This window comes from Corylus avellana, chromosome ca1 (assembly GCF_901000735.1).
Source record: "Corylus avellana chromosome ca1, CavTom2PMs-1.0".
Classification (NCBI taxonomy): domain Eukaryota; kingdom Viridiplantae; phylum Streptophyta; class Magnoliopsida; order Fagales; family Betulaceae; genus Corylus; species Corylus avellana.
The window spans coordinates 35,086,931-35,100,330 of NC_081541.1; the positions used below are offsets into that span (position 1 = coordinate 35,086,931).

At 37.3% G+C, this 13,400-nt stretch overlaps 3 protein-coding genes across 3 annotated transcripts; 2 read left to right on the forward strand and 1 right to left on the reverse strand.

Moving 5' to 3' along the window:
• The first annotated feature begins 133 nt into the window (after positions 1-133).
• Positions 134-4,493, forward strand: LOC132167257 (cytochrome c biogenesis protein CCS1, chloroplastic). The gene is made up of 8 exons (XM_059578169.1): positions 134-638; positions 1,140-1,359; positions 1,454-1,565; positions 2,022-2,294; positions 2,654-2,919; positions 3,098-3,254; positions 3,353-3,436; positions 3,885-4,493. The coding sequence occupies exons 1-8, from the start codon at positions 236-238 to the stop codon at positions 4,038-4,040; spliced, it is 1,671 nt and encodes a 556-aa protein (XP_059434152.1). The 5' UTR covers positions 134-235; the 3' UTR covers positions 4,041-4,493.
• Positions 4,494-5,973: 1,480 nt separating this feature from the next.
• On the reverse strand, positions 5,974-9,222 carry LOC132167261 (4-hydroxy-3-methylbut-2-enyl diphosphate reductase, chloroplastic). Its single transcript, XM_059578173.1, has 10 exons — positions 8,865-9,222; positions 8,355-8,551; positions 7,720-7,899; positions 7,489-7,620; positions 7,304-7,378; positions 7,108-7,213; positions 6,900-6,994; positions 6,499-6,684; positions 6,308-6,394; positions 5,974-6,163 (listed from the first exon to the last, which is right to left on the reverse strand). Exons 1-10 carry the CDS (start codon positions 9,133-9,135, stop codon positions 6,098-6,100), a joined length of 1,395 nt encoding a protein of 464 aa, XP_059434156.1. The 5' UTR covers positions 9,136-9,222; the 3' UTR covers positions 5,974-6,097.
• Positions 9,223-10,319: 1,097 nt separating this feature from the next.
• Positions 10,320-13,033, forward strand: LOC132191495 (probable ribosome biogenesis protein RLP24). Its single transcript, XM_059606537.1, has 5 exons — positions 10,320-10,424; positions 11,374-11,486; positions 12,085-12,198; positions 12,334-12,470; positions 12,559-13,033. Exons 2-5 carry the CDS (start codon positions 11,406-11,408, stop codon positions 12,725-12,727), a joined length of 501 nt encoding a protein of 166 aa, XP_059462520.1. The 5' UTR covers positions 10,320-10,424; positions 11,374-11,405; the 3' UTR covers positions 12,728-13,033.
• The last annotated feature ends 367 nt before the right edge of the window (positions 13,034-13,400 follow it).

The following is a 13,400-nucleotide window of genomic DNA, read 5'->3' on the forward strand; positions in this document are numbered from 1 at the left end:
GAGAAGATGATTGGGTGGGCCCTGACACGTCGGCAATGCTGAGTGCAAATAGAAAGAAGAAATGGTTGGTGTACACGTCAACTGTCAAAACGAAGCGTTTCGCCAGACTTGGTTGGCTACACAAATGAAGAGAAATATCTGCTGCTTTGCTTTTTGGATAAAACTAACAGCTATGGTCGTTACTCCTTACAGTGCAGTCCTCAAACTGAGAGACCCAGTTCCATAATCTCCACCAATGGAGGCTTTGAACCCATCTCTAACCAAGACCCTTTTCTTCAAATCCTATCCTCTCCGTTCCACCTTCACACCCCAGCTCGTCCCCTACATCGCCAAAACTCAGAGGCTCCACGGTTCAAGAGTTCTCTCATTCGCCTTGACTTGCAAGCTGAAGACCCCTCAAGATGTCAACAACAAGGACAAGACCGTATCCAAGAAGATTGTGCTGTCGGACACGGCGCCGCCGCTGGAGGAGGAAGGTGGTGGAGGCACTGGAAATGGGAAGGTTCCGGCAAAGTCAAGGAGTGGAGGTGGTGTGATGAGGCTGGTTAAGAGGTTCCCCAGAAGGGTTCTGACGATTCTGTCTAATCTGCCTTTGGCTATTGGAGAAATGTTCACTGTTGCTGTTCTAATGGCCCTGGGTATGTTGTGTTGTTCGTTACACTTTTCAAACTCTTAATTCTCTAAGTTTATGAATTATGATTCTGCTTTTTTTTCATTAATTTTGGGAATCGGGTACGGTCGGGGTATATGTATAAATAAGTGCGTGTTTAGAAGCTAAGAAAATGTCTCCATTTCCTTCTGTTTTTGCTCACATAAATTTATGATTGTTTGCATTATTTAACTAAACATTTAGTACACCAAATCAATGCCCTTTCATTCCTTTTGAGCTACATTTGTACACAAAATGTGCTACTCATAGAGTCCAAAGAGTATGCTTCTTTGCCTCATTATTAAGAAGTCAATGGCGCAAATGTTAAAAGACCTTGTATCTTGCAGATGAAATTTTTGTACATAAAAAGATGGCCATTTTGTCAAACTGCTTTAGTTTCATATATTAGAACTTGCTAGTGCTGTCTGACATTGTGCCCTGATGCATTATAATTAAAAATTGGTCTTGTGTGTATCCACTGCTTCTACAGGTACTTTCATTGATCAAGGTGAAGCTCCAGACTTCTATTTTCAAAAATTCCCTGAAGAAAATCCCGTATTGGGCTTCTTCACTTGGAGATGGGTTCTCACCCTTGGGTTTGACCACATGTACTCGTCCCCCATTTTTCTTGGAACATTGGTTCTCCTGGGTGCATCACTGATGGCGTGCACTTATACAACACAGATCCCCCTGGTTAAGGTCGCAAGAAGGTCTAATTGAATTGTTTTCTCATACTTGTGTCCTCTTTCCCTAGGAATGAGCTGGACAGACTTTTCAATCACAAAATTTGGTTGATGTATGCAGATGGAAATTTTTAAGCTCTACCGAGGCTATCCGCAAGCAGGAATATTCAGACATTCTGCCCAGAGCATCAATTCAAGATTTAGGTGTTATTCTAATGGGATCTGGATATGAGGTTATACTATCTTATACTTGCTTTCTTTTCAGGACAAAGTTTTTCTTTAAACTAGGTTGAAGAACTTCCTTCAACACAGTCTATATAATTATTATGTGTTCCACATGCTTTTTTAGGGACGCGCAACAATTTTAGAGATTGGTTTGGAGGAAAACCCTGACCTTTCCATCTTTCCTTTCTTTTGTTCTTTTTGTTTCTTTTTTCCCTTTAATTTAATTGCTCTTAGCTTTTGCATTCCATTCATTCATCCCTATTGTACATTTGTAAAAGAGTTGATGCCTGTTCTTTTGGGTAAACTTGCAATTACCTGGACACGATGTGACATTGGTACTATCATATATTAACAATATCCTGCATGCAATCCCCAAAACTTGCAATTACCTGGACACGATGTGACATTGGTACTATCATATATTAACAATATCCTGCATGCAATCCACTGTTTGGTTGTTGTAGGTATTCTTGAAAGGACCATCCTTATATGCCTTTAAGGGGCTTGCTGGTCGGTTTGCCCCTATTGGAGTACATTTAGCAATGCTACTGATAATGGCTGGTGGAACTCTTAGTGCTGTTGGGAGCTTCAGAGGTTTGGTCACCGTTCCACAGGGGCTGAATTTTGTTGTTGGGGATGTATTAGGTCCAAGTGGGTTTCTCTCTACTCCAACTGAAGCTTTCAATACCGAGGTTCATGTCAACAGATTCTTCATGGACTACTATGACAGTGGAGAGGTAGATGTTGATTTTTTGATTTTTCATTAGTGAAAATCCATACAGAGAAAAAACCTTATTGCAAGTTGTGATAGCTCTGCATTGAAATTATCATTTTATCAAAGGCTTCCTGGAGATCTCTTATTAGTGGTATCTATTACTTTTTTCTATGACAATATGTTTCAATGGGAACCTCCAGTAAGTCTTTAATTCAATGAACGTTGGTTAGTGATTGTTCATGAGTCTCATCATCAGGAAGCCTTAGAGCTTTCTTATTAATAGTATGTTCCTCCAGTAATCTCTATAGTGTTGATGCCTCCCCTCAGTTTCCCCTGCTCATTGCTAAAGTATTTTATGTGTTGTTTTCTCGGGCTTTATAGGTATTACAGTTTCACACTGATCTTTCACTGTTTGACCTTGATGGGAAGGAGGTAATGAGGAAAACAATTAGCGTAAATGATCCTTTAAGGTTTGGTGGGATTACTATATACCAGACAGATTGGAGTTTTTCAGCACTGCAAATACTTAAGAATGATGAAGGACCTTTTAATCTGGCTATGGCACCTCTAAAGCTCAACGGAGACAAGAAGCTTTTTGGGACCTTCTTACCTGTTGGAGATGCTGAATCTCCTAGTGTTAAGGGAATGTATGTATTTATCTGTTTGTGCGTGTGTGTGTGTGTGTATAGATATTCCGACTGGATATGCTGATTCTCCTAAGGTTAAAGGAATTCACGTGTGTTATGGGCAGAACCACGTGTTTTGCCTTTTCAGTATTTTCCCTTCATTCTAATTTCTTGTTCCCTTTACCATTTGGAAATTCAGATCCATGCTTGCTCGTGATCTACAATCAATCGTCCTGTATGATCAGGAAGGAAAATTTGTTGGAGTTCGACGGCCTAGCTCTAAGCTCCCAATTGATATAGATGGTACAAAAATTGTTATTGTAGATGCAATCGGCAGTAGTGGCCTTGACTTGAAGGTGATGACTCGAAATTACTCTTGGACTAAACAATATGGGATTTTGTTTGACTGCTTAGTTTTATTTCTGTTGGAACTAAACATGGTTTCTTCCCTCAGACTGACCCCGGGGTGCCAGTTGTTTATGCTGGATTTGGTGCTCTAATGCTCACAACTTGCATCAGTTATCTATCTCATTCACAGGTAAAATTTCTGCTTACTTGATTGAGGTTCGTTTTATGTGTTTTGAAACTTGAATTTCTTTGCCTGAATTTTAATCAAGGTTCTTAGTAATGTTACATTTTGCCTTTTTGAGCTGGCTACTTTGTAATTTACATTCTGACACCTGTTATAACAATCATGATTTCATGTTCACACTTACAAATGATACCTTTAGTAATAAACCAATGTTGGGATGTAGTTCTGGACTTGCAACTGGTGATAAAACCTGGTAAATCATATGTCCAGCATCAGAACTTTTCTAATGTACGAATGCATAGATGTCAACTGTTGAAATTGCCATTGTTATTATTTTTTCTTCTTCTTCTTTTTTTTTTTTTTTTTAAATAATTATATTCTAAAGCCATTGTTGAAACCATGATTCATTTATCATACTGATGTTTCATCATTTTTTTCTCTGAACAATCAAAAGATTTGGGCCTTACAAGATGGAACAACAGTTATTGTTGGAGGAAAAACTAACCGAGCAAAGGGTGAATTCCCAGAGGAGATGAATTGCTTGCTTGATCGGGTCCCAGAAATAGTTGAATCATCTCTTTCCAAGGAAGCTAGTAGAAATAGTGGCTAGTTTATGAGAGCTTGAGATGGAAAGGAAGATTACTTGAAGTGAGAACGCTATTTTGAACTTTGGGATAAAGCCAGGAGGTGGCTTGAATACAATCTGAATGTCCAGCTTAGCAAAGAAGGGCACCACTCAATCCCAAGTTAATTTGACTGAACTTTGTCTCAGCAGCTAAAGTTGTCTTTCCAAGTGTATAGTTACAGCCTTACAGGCAATTTTCAGCTTGTAATAGGGTTTCCAGGGCCAGGTTCCAAGCCACGACATTCTGTGCAGTCCTTCTCTTTCAAATTGCATATTCACCAATAATCTCACTTACCATACACGATGTAATAGTTGAGACTCTTAAAGAAACATGCCATGAATACAATATCATTCTTTATAACCACTAGGTTTACACTTTCCATGTTATTAATGAAGGGATATACTTTGATAATTCAGAGATTGAAAGATTGAATTGCAGTCCTGTCTTGATTAATAACCTTTATAGCTTTGGTTGCCAAGACTGCTAATTTCTTTCCTTAGTCTAACTGCTTGTGCTTTTTTTTTTTTTTTGGTCGAACGCATGCTTTTTGATATTTTGTTATAAAGTATTTTCCTATGGGTTCTCTGACATGCTTGTCGTTGAGGGAATATTTGAAACGGAGATGAGTTATTTCATTGTTAGGATTTAATATTGTTGTATTTAATAGTGTAAATGATGTTAAGTGATAAATATATTAACACGACATTCAAAAAATTTAAATGACTTAGCCATTGCCAAGTGATTAACTACCTTTCTTTTTCTTTCTTTTTTGTGGGGGTGGGGTACAAAAGTGTTCATATCGACAAATTACTGTATCTTTCCATCCACATAATGATAGATTGGCAGTGGCCTTGGTGAACAACATAGGGGAACAGCTTGCTATTGTTCAAAAGCTTATTAGTCAGATATGAGGTTATCAAAATAGGTCATTAATTAGCTTTAAATATGGGACAAGGACCCTTTCCATTTCAAAACAGGTCATTGATTACATCACCTATTATATTCCATCATGTGTAAGAAAAGGATAAGGGTATATAACAATTAACAACTGCTTGAATTGTTAGCAATTGGGCAAATAATGTGAGGTCTCATATGAAATCTATCTACCCAAATAAATTTTAGGCATCAGGCCATCTATTCGAACAGGTAGGTTCCATATAAAATCTCATATTAGTTGCCTGAATTACTAGTAAATTCCAATCCGTCTGAAAGTTCATTCAAATTCGTTGAAAAAAATAAAGGACTAACACACGCGGTCTATTATAAGACTAAACCACCTGCCTGAACAAGTGGACCCAGCACCCGTCCAAACAGGTAGACATATAAACACCCTCCTCTCATTCACGAATAGAACAGGCAGCAATTCATTGTCAAATTCAAGCCGACCCAATCCCTCTATTATATAGCGTTGTGAGGGCAAATAATGTGGCCGAAGAACCACAATTCAGGCCACAATTATTGACCAATATTCAATGACTCCGCTGTACTGCAGTTTGATTTTTATTCTCTCTCTCTCTCTCTCTCTCTCTCTCTCAACGTTTCTCATGGACAGCTGATTGTCCTGGCCAGGACCATCAAGCCAAACATGGGTGAGAAAATTTACCGGAAAAACATTTTGAAAAAAGGGGTAAAGAACATAGTGCAATAATAGTTATCCATAAAAATGGCAGCGAAGCTGTTTAAACTCAACAGTAGATATAATTATGGTACTATAAATTATTAGTGGGTGAAAATGGGTACTCTCGAACCACAAGCAGAGTTGGCTCCCAAAACAGAACAATTTCGCCAATGCCCTACCCTTCCCTTTCCACGATAATTTCAAAGAATCATCTTGGAGACAACAACAACCTCTAGCTACTATGTACAATGTATTTTAGAACCAAAAGGGTTCTACATAGGTGCACCAAGCTCAGAATATAATGAGAAATCCACAATAACCATAACCTTTACTCGTACAACATTAAAGTTCTAGGTTACATTTGCAAGGCTGTATAACATATATTCTTCAATTATACATCTCTTTAGTTGACCTAACCCAAAATTACACCAGTTGCAAGGCCTCTTCACGTTTGATGTCAAACACCTTGATAAGCACATCCTCAACAACCTAGTTAAAATCCAAAAGGGCACAAAATTATATCACTTCCATTACCGATAGCGTTAAAAATTCAGCATGGCAGATGGTGGGAGTTAACCTAGCCCTACAAATGATTTCCATGGTTAGACCAACATTAGCCTGTAAGGAAATTACCTTATCTGGAGTAGAGGCACCAGATGTTACACCAAGTGTGATGGGACCCTCTGGTAGCCAGTTTTCTTTCTCAACCAACTCCCCGTGCTATCACAATTACACAGTAAAACAATTTAAAGACAAATATTTGAAATTAAAAGATTTGGTATCTAAAAGCCCTTGAAAAAATGAAATCTATGCATTACACTTACATTCAGCTTATATGCGATTCTGTTTCCAGGACCTATTCTCTGCTCACTGTCGATCCAATATGAGGGGATTCCACGGGCCTCTGCAATCTCTTGTAGGTGTGATGTGTTGCTTGAGTTCCACCCACCTATCACCAACATGAGATCTATCTTTTCATCTACCAGCTTATACATTGCGTCTTGACGCTCCTGAAAATGAAACAAAATTACTAAATTAGCTTAAGTACACCTGAAAGATCAGAAAGCCCAAAAGCCTGGATATAAACATATTGAATATCAATTGGCTCAAAGCAATTTTGCTTTTGGCTAATCTGCAAATTAGTATATTCCACAACAATGTTTTAGTATAATTTTAGTGAAGAATGGACCAAGAAAAACCATGAGACTAGGGAGAAGAAAATTACTTGAGTAGCATCACAAATGGTATTGAAGCTTATGAAGTGCTCATTAACGTTTTCCACCCCATACTTCTGCATCATAGTTTTTTCAGCTAATTTACCTGTGAAATTGAAAGATATTTTTTTTTTATGTAAGTGAAAATTTTATACAACTATCACAAGTAGCGGTCTCTTGTAAAAATAAAAACTGAAATAGCATAACTGCAAAACTAACCAATCTCTTCTGTTTCTCCCTTGAGCATTGTTGTCTGATTTGCAATGCCAACTTTTACTAGGTCAATATCTGGATCGAATCCCTTTGAAACTGCATATTTAAATTTCTGCAGGGAAGCCAATAATTATCACTATAACTCGGCAATACACCTAAAATACTAGGCAATAAAGCTTAAATAAGCAACTCGAAACTGTACCTCTAGAAACTCCTCTCTGGTTGAGCTAGATCCATTAAGTTCACCCCCAAGAATGTAGTCACACACATACATTGCCTGCATTCATTCAAAAGTTCATTTTAAAAACATATTTCGCGCACAAAAGTGCATGTGCACCAAGAACAATGAAACATCACCAAAAAGAAGCAGCCGCATCTAGGACATACCTCCGCCATATTCTTGACAATGATATACTTCCCTGCAAAAGATGCAGTTGCTACAGTTTCCTCATGAGCATATTTTCCATGAATGATGGAGGTGTAATCTCCTTTCTTGTGCTTCTCAACAGTATTCCAGACCTTTACACAAATTTATAAAGATATCCTCTGAATATTACAAAAATTAGAAAGAAAAAATGATCTTACAACAAAACAAGAGGCAAATATCTGCAAAGATACCTTAGATACCCATGGGCAAGTTGTATCAACAATTTGTACGTTTTTGTCGCTCAACGCCAACATCTCATCCACTGCAGCTCCAAAAGCGGGCAAAACAACAACATCGCCCTTATTAACAACATCAAATTGCTTCATCCCTTCCTCAATGGGAATATTCTGCACTTCCATCTCCTCTAACCGCTGCCATAAGCATTTACAACTTCATCAGTAAAATTAATTGAAAACTATATAGAATTGATACCATATAAAAAGAAGGGGAACTTCACAACATAGTACACAATATCCAAACGAAAAGAACCCAACCAGTTGCATAATTACGTAAAGCGACCATACAAAACACAAATCAAGCAAAGAAAGTAAGACCCATTAGGCATGCCACAAATGGTTTCCAAACATGAACTGTGATTCAAATTCTATCTCCACAAGGAAATTCCCTGAAGAATCTAGAGAAAGGATCCATAACATGAATAGCAGCCATATGATAAACACCACCACTTCGAACAAGCAATTTAACCATAAATTCTACTTCTATTTTCCTCAGAATCCAGCACCAGAAAACACCCAAGACAACAAGAAACGCCAATTTCCTTCCGAAATTGAAGTCGTTATGAAAGTTGGTTATAAAGTTTAGACACCTTATTAACAGTTGGGTTGTGAATAATTTCATTGGTGATCCAAATCTTCTCATCTGGAAACTGTTTCCTCGCTTCATAAGCAATCTGGACAGCCCGCTCAACGCCCCAGCAAAAACCATACGCTTCCGCCAGTTTCACGGTAACATTCCCCCATTTATACTCATACCCATTCTCCTTCAAAGTCTTTATGATGTCACCTGAAATTTCCAAAACAAGATAAGCACACAAACCACACGCCAATCAGAGAACCAACACAGAAGAACACAATTTACAGTCAAATTTCCTATAGAATCAACATGAACAACGGACTAATTTGCGGGGGAAAAAGAGGGGAAAAAAAAAGAAGTAAATTCCTTGTCGAAAAGCTGAATGCAGTTGAAAATTTTCCATTTTTCACGTTTCCAAAAGAGAAGAACTTTTGGATTATTCTTTTTCTCGGGAACCAAACAGAGGCCAAAATTGAAATCATGAAAAGCTCTTTCAAGCTCGATTTGATGAAAAAGAACTCACTGGTGTACTCGCGGTTCATGAGCTCGAGAGTCTCCTCCTTGTGACCGAACCCTTTCCGATTGTAGTTCTTACTCCTCGTCAAGTTCTTCCTGAACACCTTCGCGTCAAAGTCGGAGTCCACCGCCACCGAAGACGACGGAGAGGAAGAATCCCCGGAGCATCTGACGGAAAGAGGCTTCCGGCACCGGAGCGTTCCGACTCCGACGAGGCTATCCGGCGAGAAGAGGTCCGTACGCGTGGGGATACGACATAGCTGCAGAGAGATCGCCATGGCAGAGAGAGAGAGAGAGAGAAGAGAGAGAGAGCGAGTGAAAGCGAAGCGCACGATAGCAGAGTGCTTTGCTTAGACCGTGGTGTGTGGCGCGCATTTTATCCACAACCAAACCACCTCGTGTTTTTGTCTTTGTTTTGGCGTTTTGTGGTGGGAATCGATCGCCCCTCGTGATTGATGTGAATCACATTGTTGGGTATATGAAATTACCATAAAGCCCATGCTTTGTGCATAATTATTAATTAATTGATCACGTGATCCTCCAGTCAAAGGTTAATTACTAAAACGTGCGGGTTATTAGCTTTGGTCCATATTTTTAAGTTGTGGATGTAAACTTCCTGGTTTTCGAGTCGAAGATGATTAGTTTCGGCATGAGAGTTCTATGTTCTCGTCGAGTAATAAGAACCCATATATTTGTATGAGTTTGTCGGGTACATATCTGATATTTAAACTAATGTCTAACCATGAGTTAGCGGATTGTTAGATTTTAGATTGTAATACGTTATCTTTGACGCTTGAAACATTGTAGTTTCGGCTATAATTGCTTTAGAACTTTGCTCTACGTTATTTGAGCTTTATGCTCATATTATCAATGAATGAGACTATATGTTTCCCTTTCAAAAAAAATAAGTAAAAAAATAAAATAAACTTGCGGCTTTACATTCGGAAAAAAATAATACTAAACCCACTCAATTAGGAGAAATGATAAAGACATAATTTTCGCCAAATTTTTTTCTTATTAAAAAAAACATACCAAATAAAAAAAAGACCACATAGAATGTTATTACTTAAATTTTTTTTTAAAAAAAAAATTGACCACATAAAAAAAAAATTTGACCAAAATTGTGTCTCCAAGTTTTATGAGATATGCTATGGTGTAATAAAAATATTATTTTTTGCTTATAAAAGTCTTAGGTAATAAGAAGTCATAGGTCCATCAGTGAGTAGAGCCATAACAACTATAAATAAAGGTTATAACATCTTGTCACATAAGACTTTTACAAGAAAAAATGATATTTTTATTACACTCTTATCATTTTTCAAAATCTATAATTTCTCCTCAATTATTTACCGACACAAAGACACGTCAAATTGGAGTAAAGCCTCAAATTAGGTTTCCTTATTGAGCCTGAACCTGAACCTGCCCAAAGAAACTAAATGGGCCCTCTACTTCTATTTATATGTCAGTCCGACTCAGCCCAGCCCGTTATCCATCCCCGCATAAACCCTAACTCGGGCGAGGGAGGTATTCCGTCGGCTACGATCTGTGGTTTTGTTTCCGTTCGAAGGTACTTGATTTCATTTGATCTTTATTTGTTTAGCTTTCAATCTGTTTGTTTCCTGAAAAGTGGAGAAAAGAAAGGAACGTTTCAAATTCCTAACTTTACAAAGCTTAAGTGGGTGTTATGTTTATAGGGTTTGAATTCATATATATTTACCTTATTTTCTCGGAAACCAAACAGAACCGTAGCGGTTTCTCGGTTAATTTTGGTTAATGACAACACAGTATAGGAATTTGGGAGTGTTCAGTTCCTTTTCTTGTATTGGAGTGTAAATTAATGATTAATATGACTTGAATTCAATGCAAAAATATACATTTGTTACTATTTTTGAGGTGGCCTCTTTGAGTCAAGAAAAGCTTAATCATTTCCTGAAGTTCACTTTGATGTGCTTCTTCACTTTGTGATTATCGATGGCATTGCTAGATCAGCCTTTAGTTTGCTATTTCGTGTTTTGTATTTGTTGTTCTGGAATTTAGATGTCGAGCGGGGCATAAAAAAAAAAGAGAAGAGATTGAACAAACCTACAGTGGTAATGGACACTAAAAATGGGTTTATCTGGGTTTTGTCTAAGATGGTTCATTTGTGCTTTAATTGTCATATATTGGAAGGTTCTAGTTGTGGCTTTGGTGCCAAAATTATTTCCCTTTCATTTTTGGTGTGGTTTTGTTTCTACTTTTTATATTTTGGGAAGGTTCAAAGCAGCAAATAAATTTTGTAGCGTTTCTGGGTTTTGAATTTTCCTTTGATATCAACCTTAGCTTTGGAAACGGAATTGAGTGCCAAAAAAATTGGAATTTCATGATGGAAAACGTTGAAATGGACTGTAATGGATGATATAGATTGAACATTAAATGATTAGGTGGAGAATGTTTTGTTCATCTGTTCTTAATGTTTGGATTTCTTATTCATGATGATTATTAATTTTTTTTTTTTTTAATTTGATTTTTTCTTTCAGGAATTTGGATTTGTTAGTAAGTTGAAAATTAGATGAGGATAGAGAAGTGTTGGTTCTGTTCCTCTGCCGTATATCCAGGGCATGGTATTCAGTTTGTCCGCAATGATGCGAAGGTTATTTATCCTATGTTTATTCCATTTCCATATTTGCGCTGTTTTGTGCAATTTGTTATTTATTTGGTCCTACCATACCATATTTGTTTTTGTTTTTTTTTGTTTTTTTTTAATTTATTTTAGCTTTGGCTGCCATGTACTTTTTTTTTTTCTTCTATTCAATTTGAAGCTATTTTGCCTAAAAATTTACATAAACCATTGGGAGTGCTCTTACGATCAATCTTAATCTTGTGTAATTAATCTACTGGCATGACATCTCTGACATTGACTACTTAGATCCATAAGTTCCATCTGTTGGAACCATTGCCAGTCTGTATGTCTTTAGAGTTGTAGGGCCTGTGTCATTTTTTCTTATTTTCGAGACATGTAAATCTAAAACTGCAACTAGATAATTTCCATTTAGCGATGTCAAAGTTTCTATGTTGCTTCATGAAAATTTACAGTTGAGTAAATGAAAACTTGAAATTATCTATTTATTTTGTCAAATATAGGCTGCATTCCTTCCAAAATGCCTTAGTCAATCATTTTGTAGCATATCCTCCATTGGTTCTAACTATTATTTTGTGCCTCTATCCCCTGACAAGTGACCCTTCCGCAGATATTTCGCTTTTGTAGATCCAAATGCCACAAGAACTTCAAGATGAAGAGGAATCCTCGCAAGGTGAAATGGACTAAGGCCTATAGGAGGTTGCATGGAAAGGACATGACACAGGTAAGCATGCTCGGTTTAGCTTATCTTTCGTCTAATTTTGTGATATTTCCCGTTACATGACACCCATTGGTTTGACAAGAAAAAGATCAAGTGGCTATCTAGTTTTTACTTCTCTTTTTTTTTTTTTTTTTGCAGGATTCTACCTTTGAGTTTGAGAGGAGGCGTAATAGGCCAGAGAGATATGACAGGAATGTCACAGAAAACACACTGAAGGCCATTAAGACGATTGATAAAGTCAGATCAAGGAGGGAATCCAAACACATTGAGAGGAGGTAATTTTTTTCTCCTTCGGGTTTATGTGTTCAAAAGCATAATAGGGTGATGAGCATCATTTCACTGGTAACTGTTAAATGTTTGCAGAAAGAAGGGAAAGAAGGGCCAGCAGATGAGAGAGGCAGTAAAGGAGCTAGAGCAGAGCATCAGCTTAGTCAAAGCCCCAGCTATCCTCAGAGAGGATCCATCTCTTACTCTTCCAAAGATCATGGTCAAGGTATCCCAAGCACAGGAGAGCCAACGCATGGAAGAATGAGTCCTCAGTCCAGTAATGTTTCTGATCAGTGGATCTTGTGTTATTGAAAAAGAAAAAAAGAAAATATTTTCTCTCCTCTTTTTTTTTTTTTTTTGGTTTACTCTCAATGCTATGAATGAATTTGTTCAAAAGTTCTTTCTCCTAAGCCTAGTATTGATGGATGCGTATAATGTCTCCCTAAACGCAATGACTCTGCAATTGAGCATATCCCTCTTAACAATTGCTTCATCTGAGAATGAGAATGGAAAAGACTTCAATTAGTTTGAAGTGGATCTAATTTTTTTAATATTATAGCAAGTTCAGCTATTCTAATTATTGGGTATTATTATTAATGTGTCTTACTCATTCCTCCAAGGTTTTTAGGTAATAAAGATAAATTTTACACATACGATGATTAATCATATAAGATTATTTTATTGTAATGTACAAGTAAATCCTGAGCATACGAGTTGTTTTTTCTCCCAACCATTAGATGACTTGGGGTTGGGGATATTCCTCCAATTTACTTGAGTAATATATAGCATTTTTATTATATTATTCTTGAATACCCTATTAACGTACGACGAGGGTCTCCTGTTATTTGGCTGTTCAAATTTCACATAAATTTGGATAGCCTAAAATTTGCTGGAGACCACGGAACCTACTTATATGATGCAGGTAGATTCCACAACTC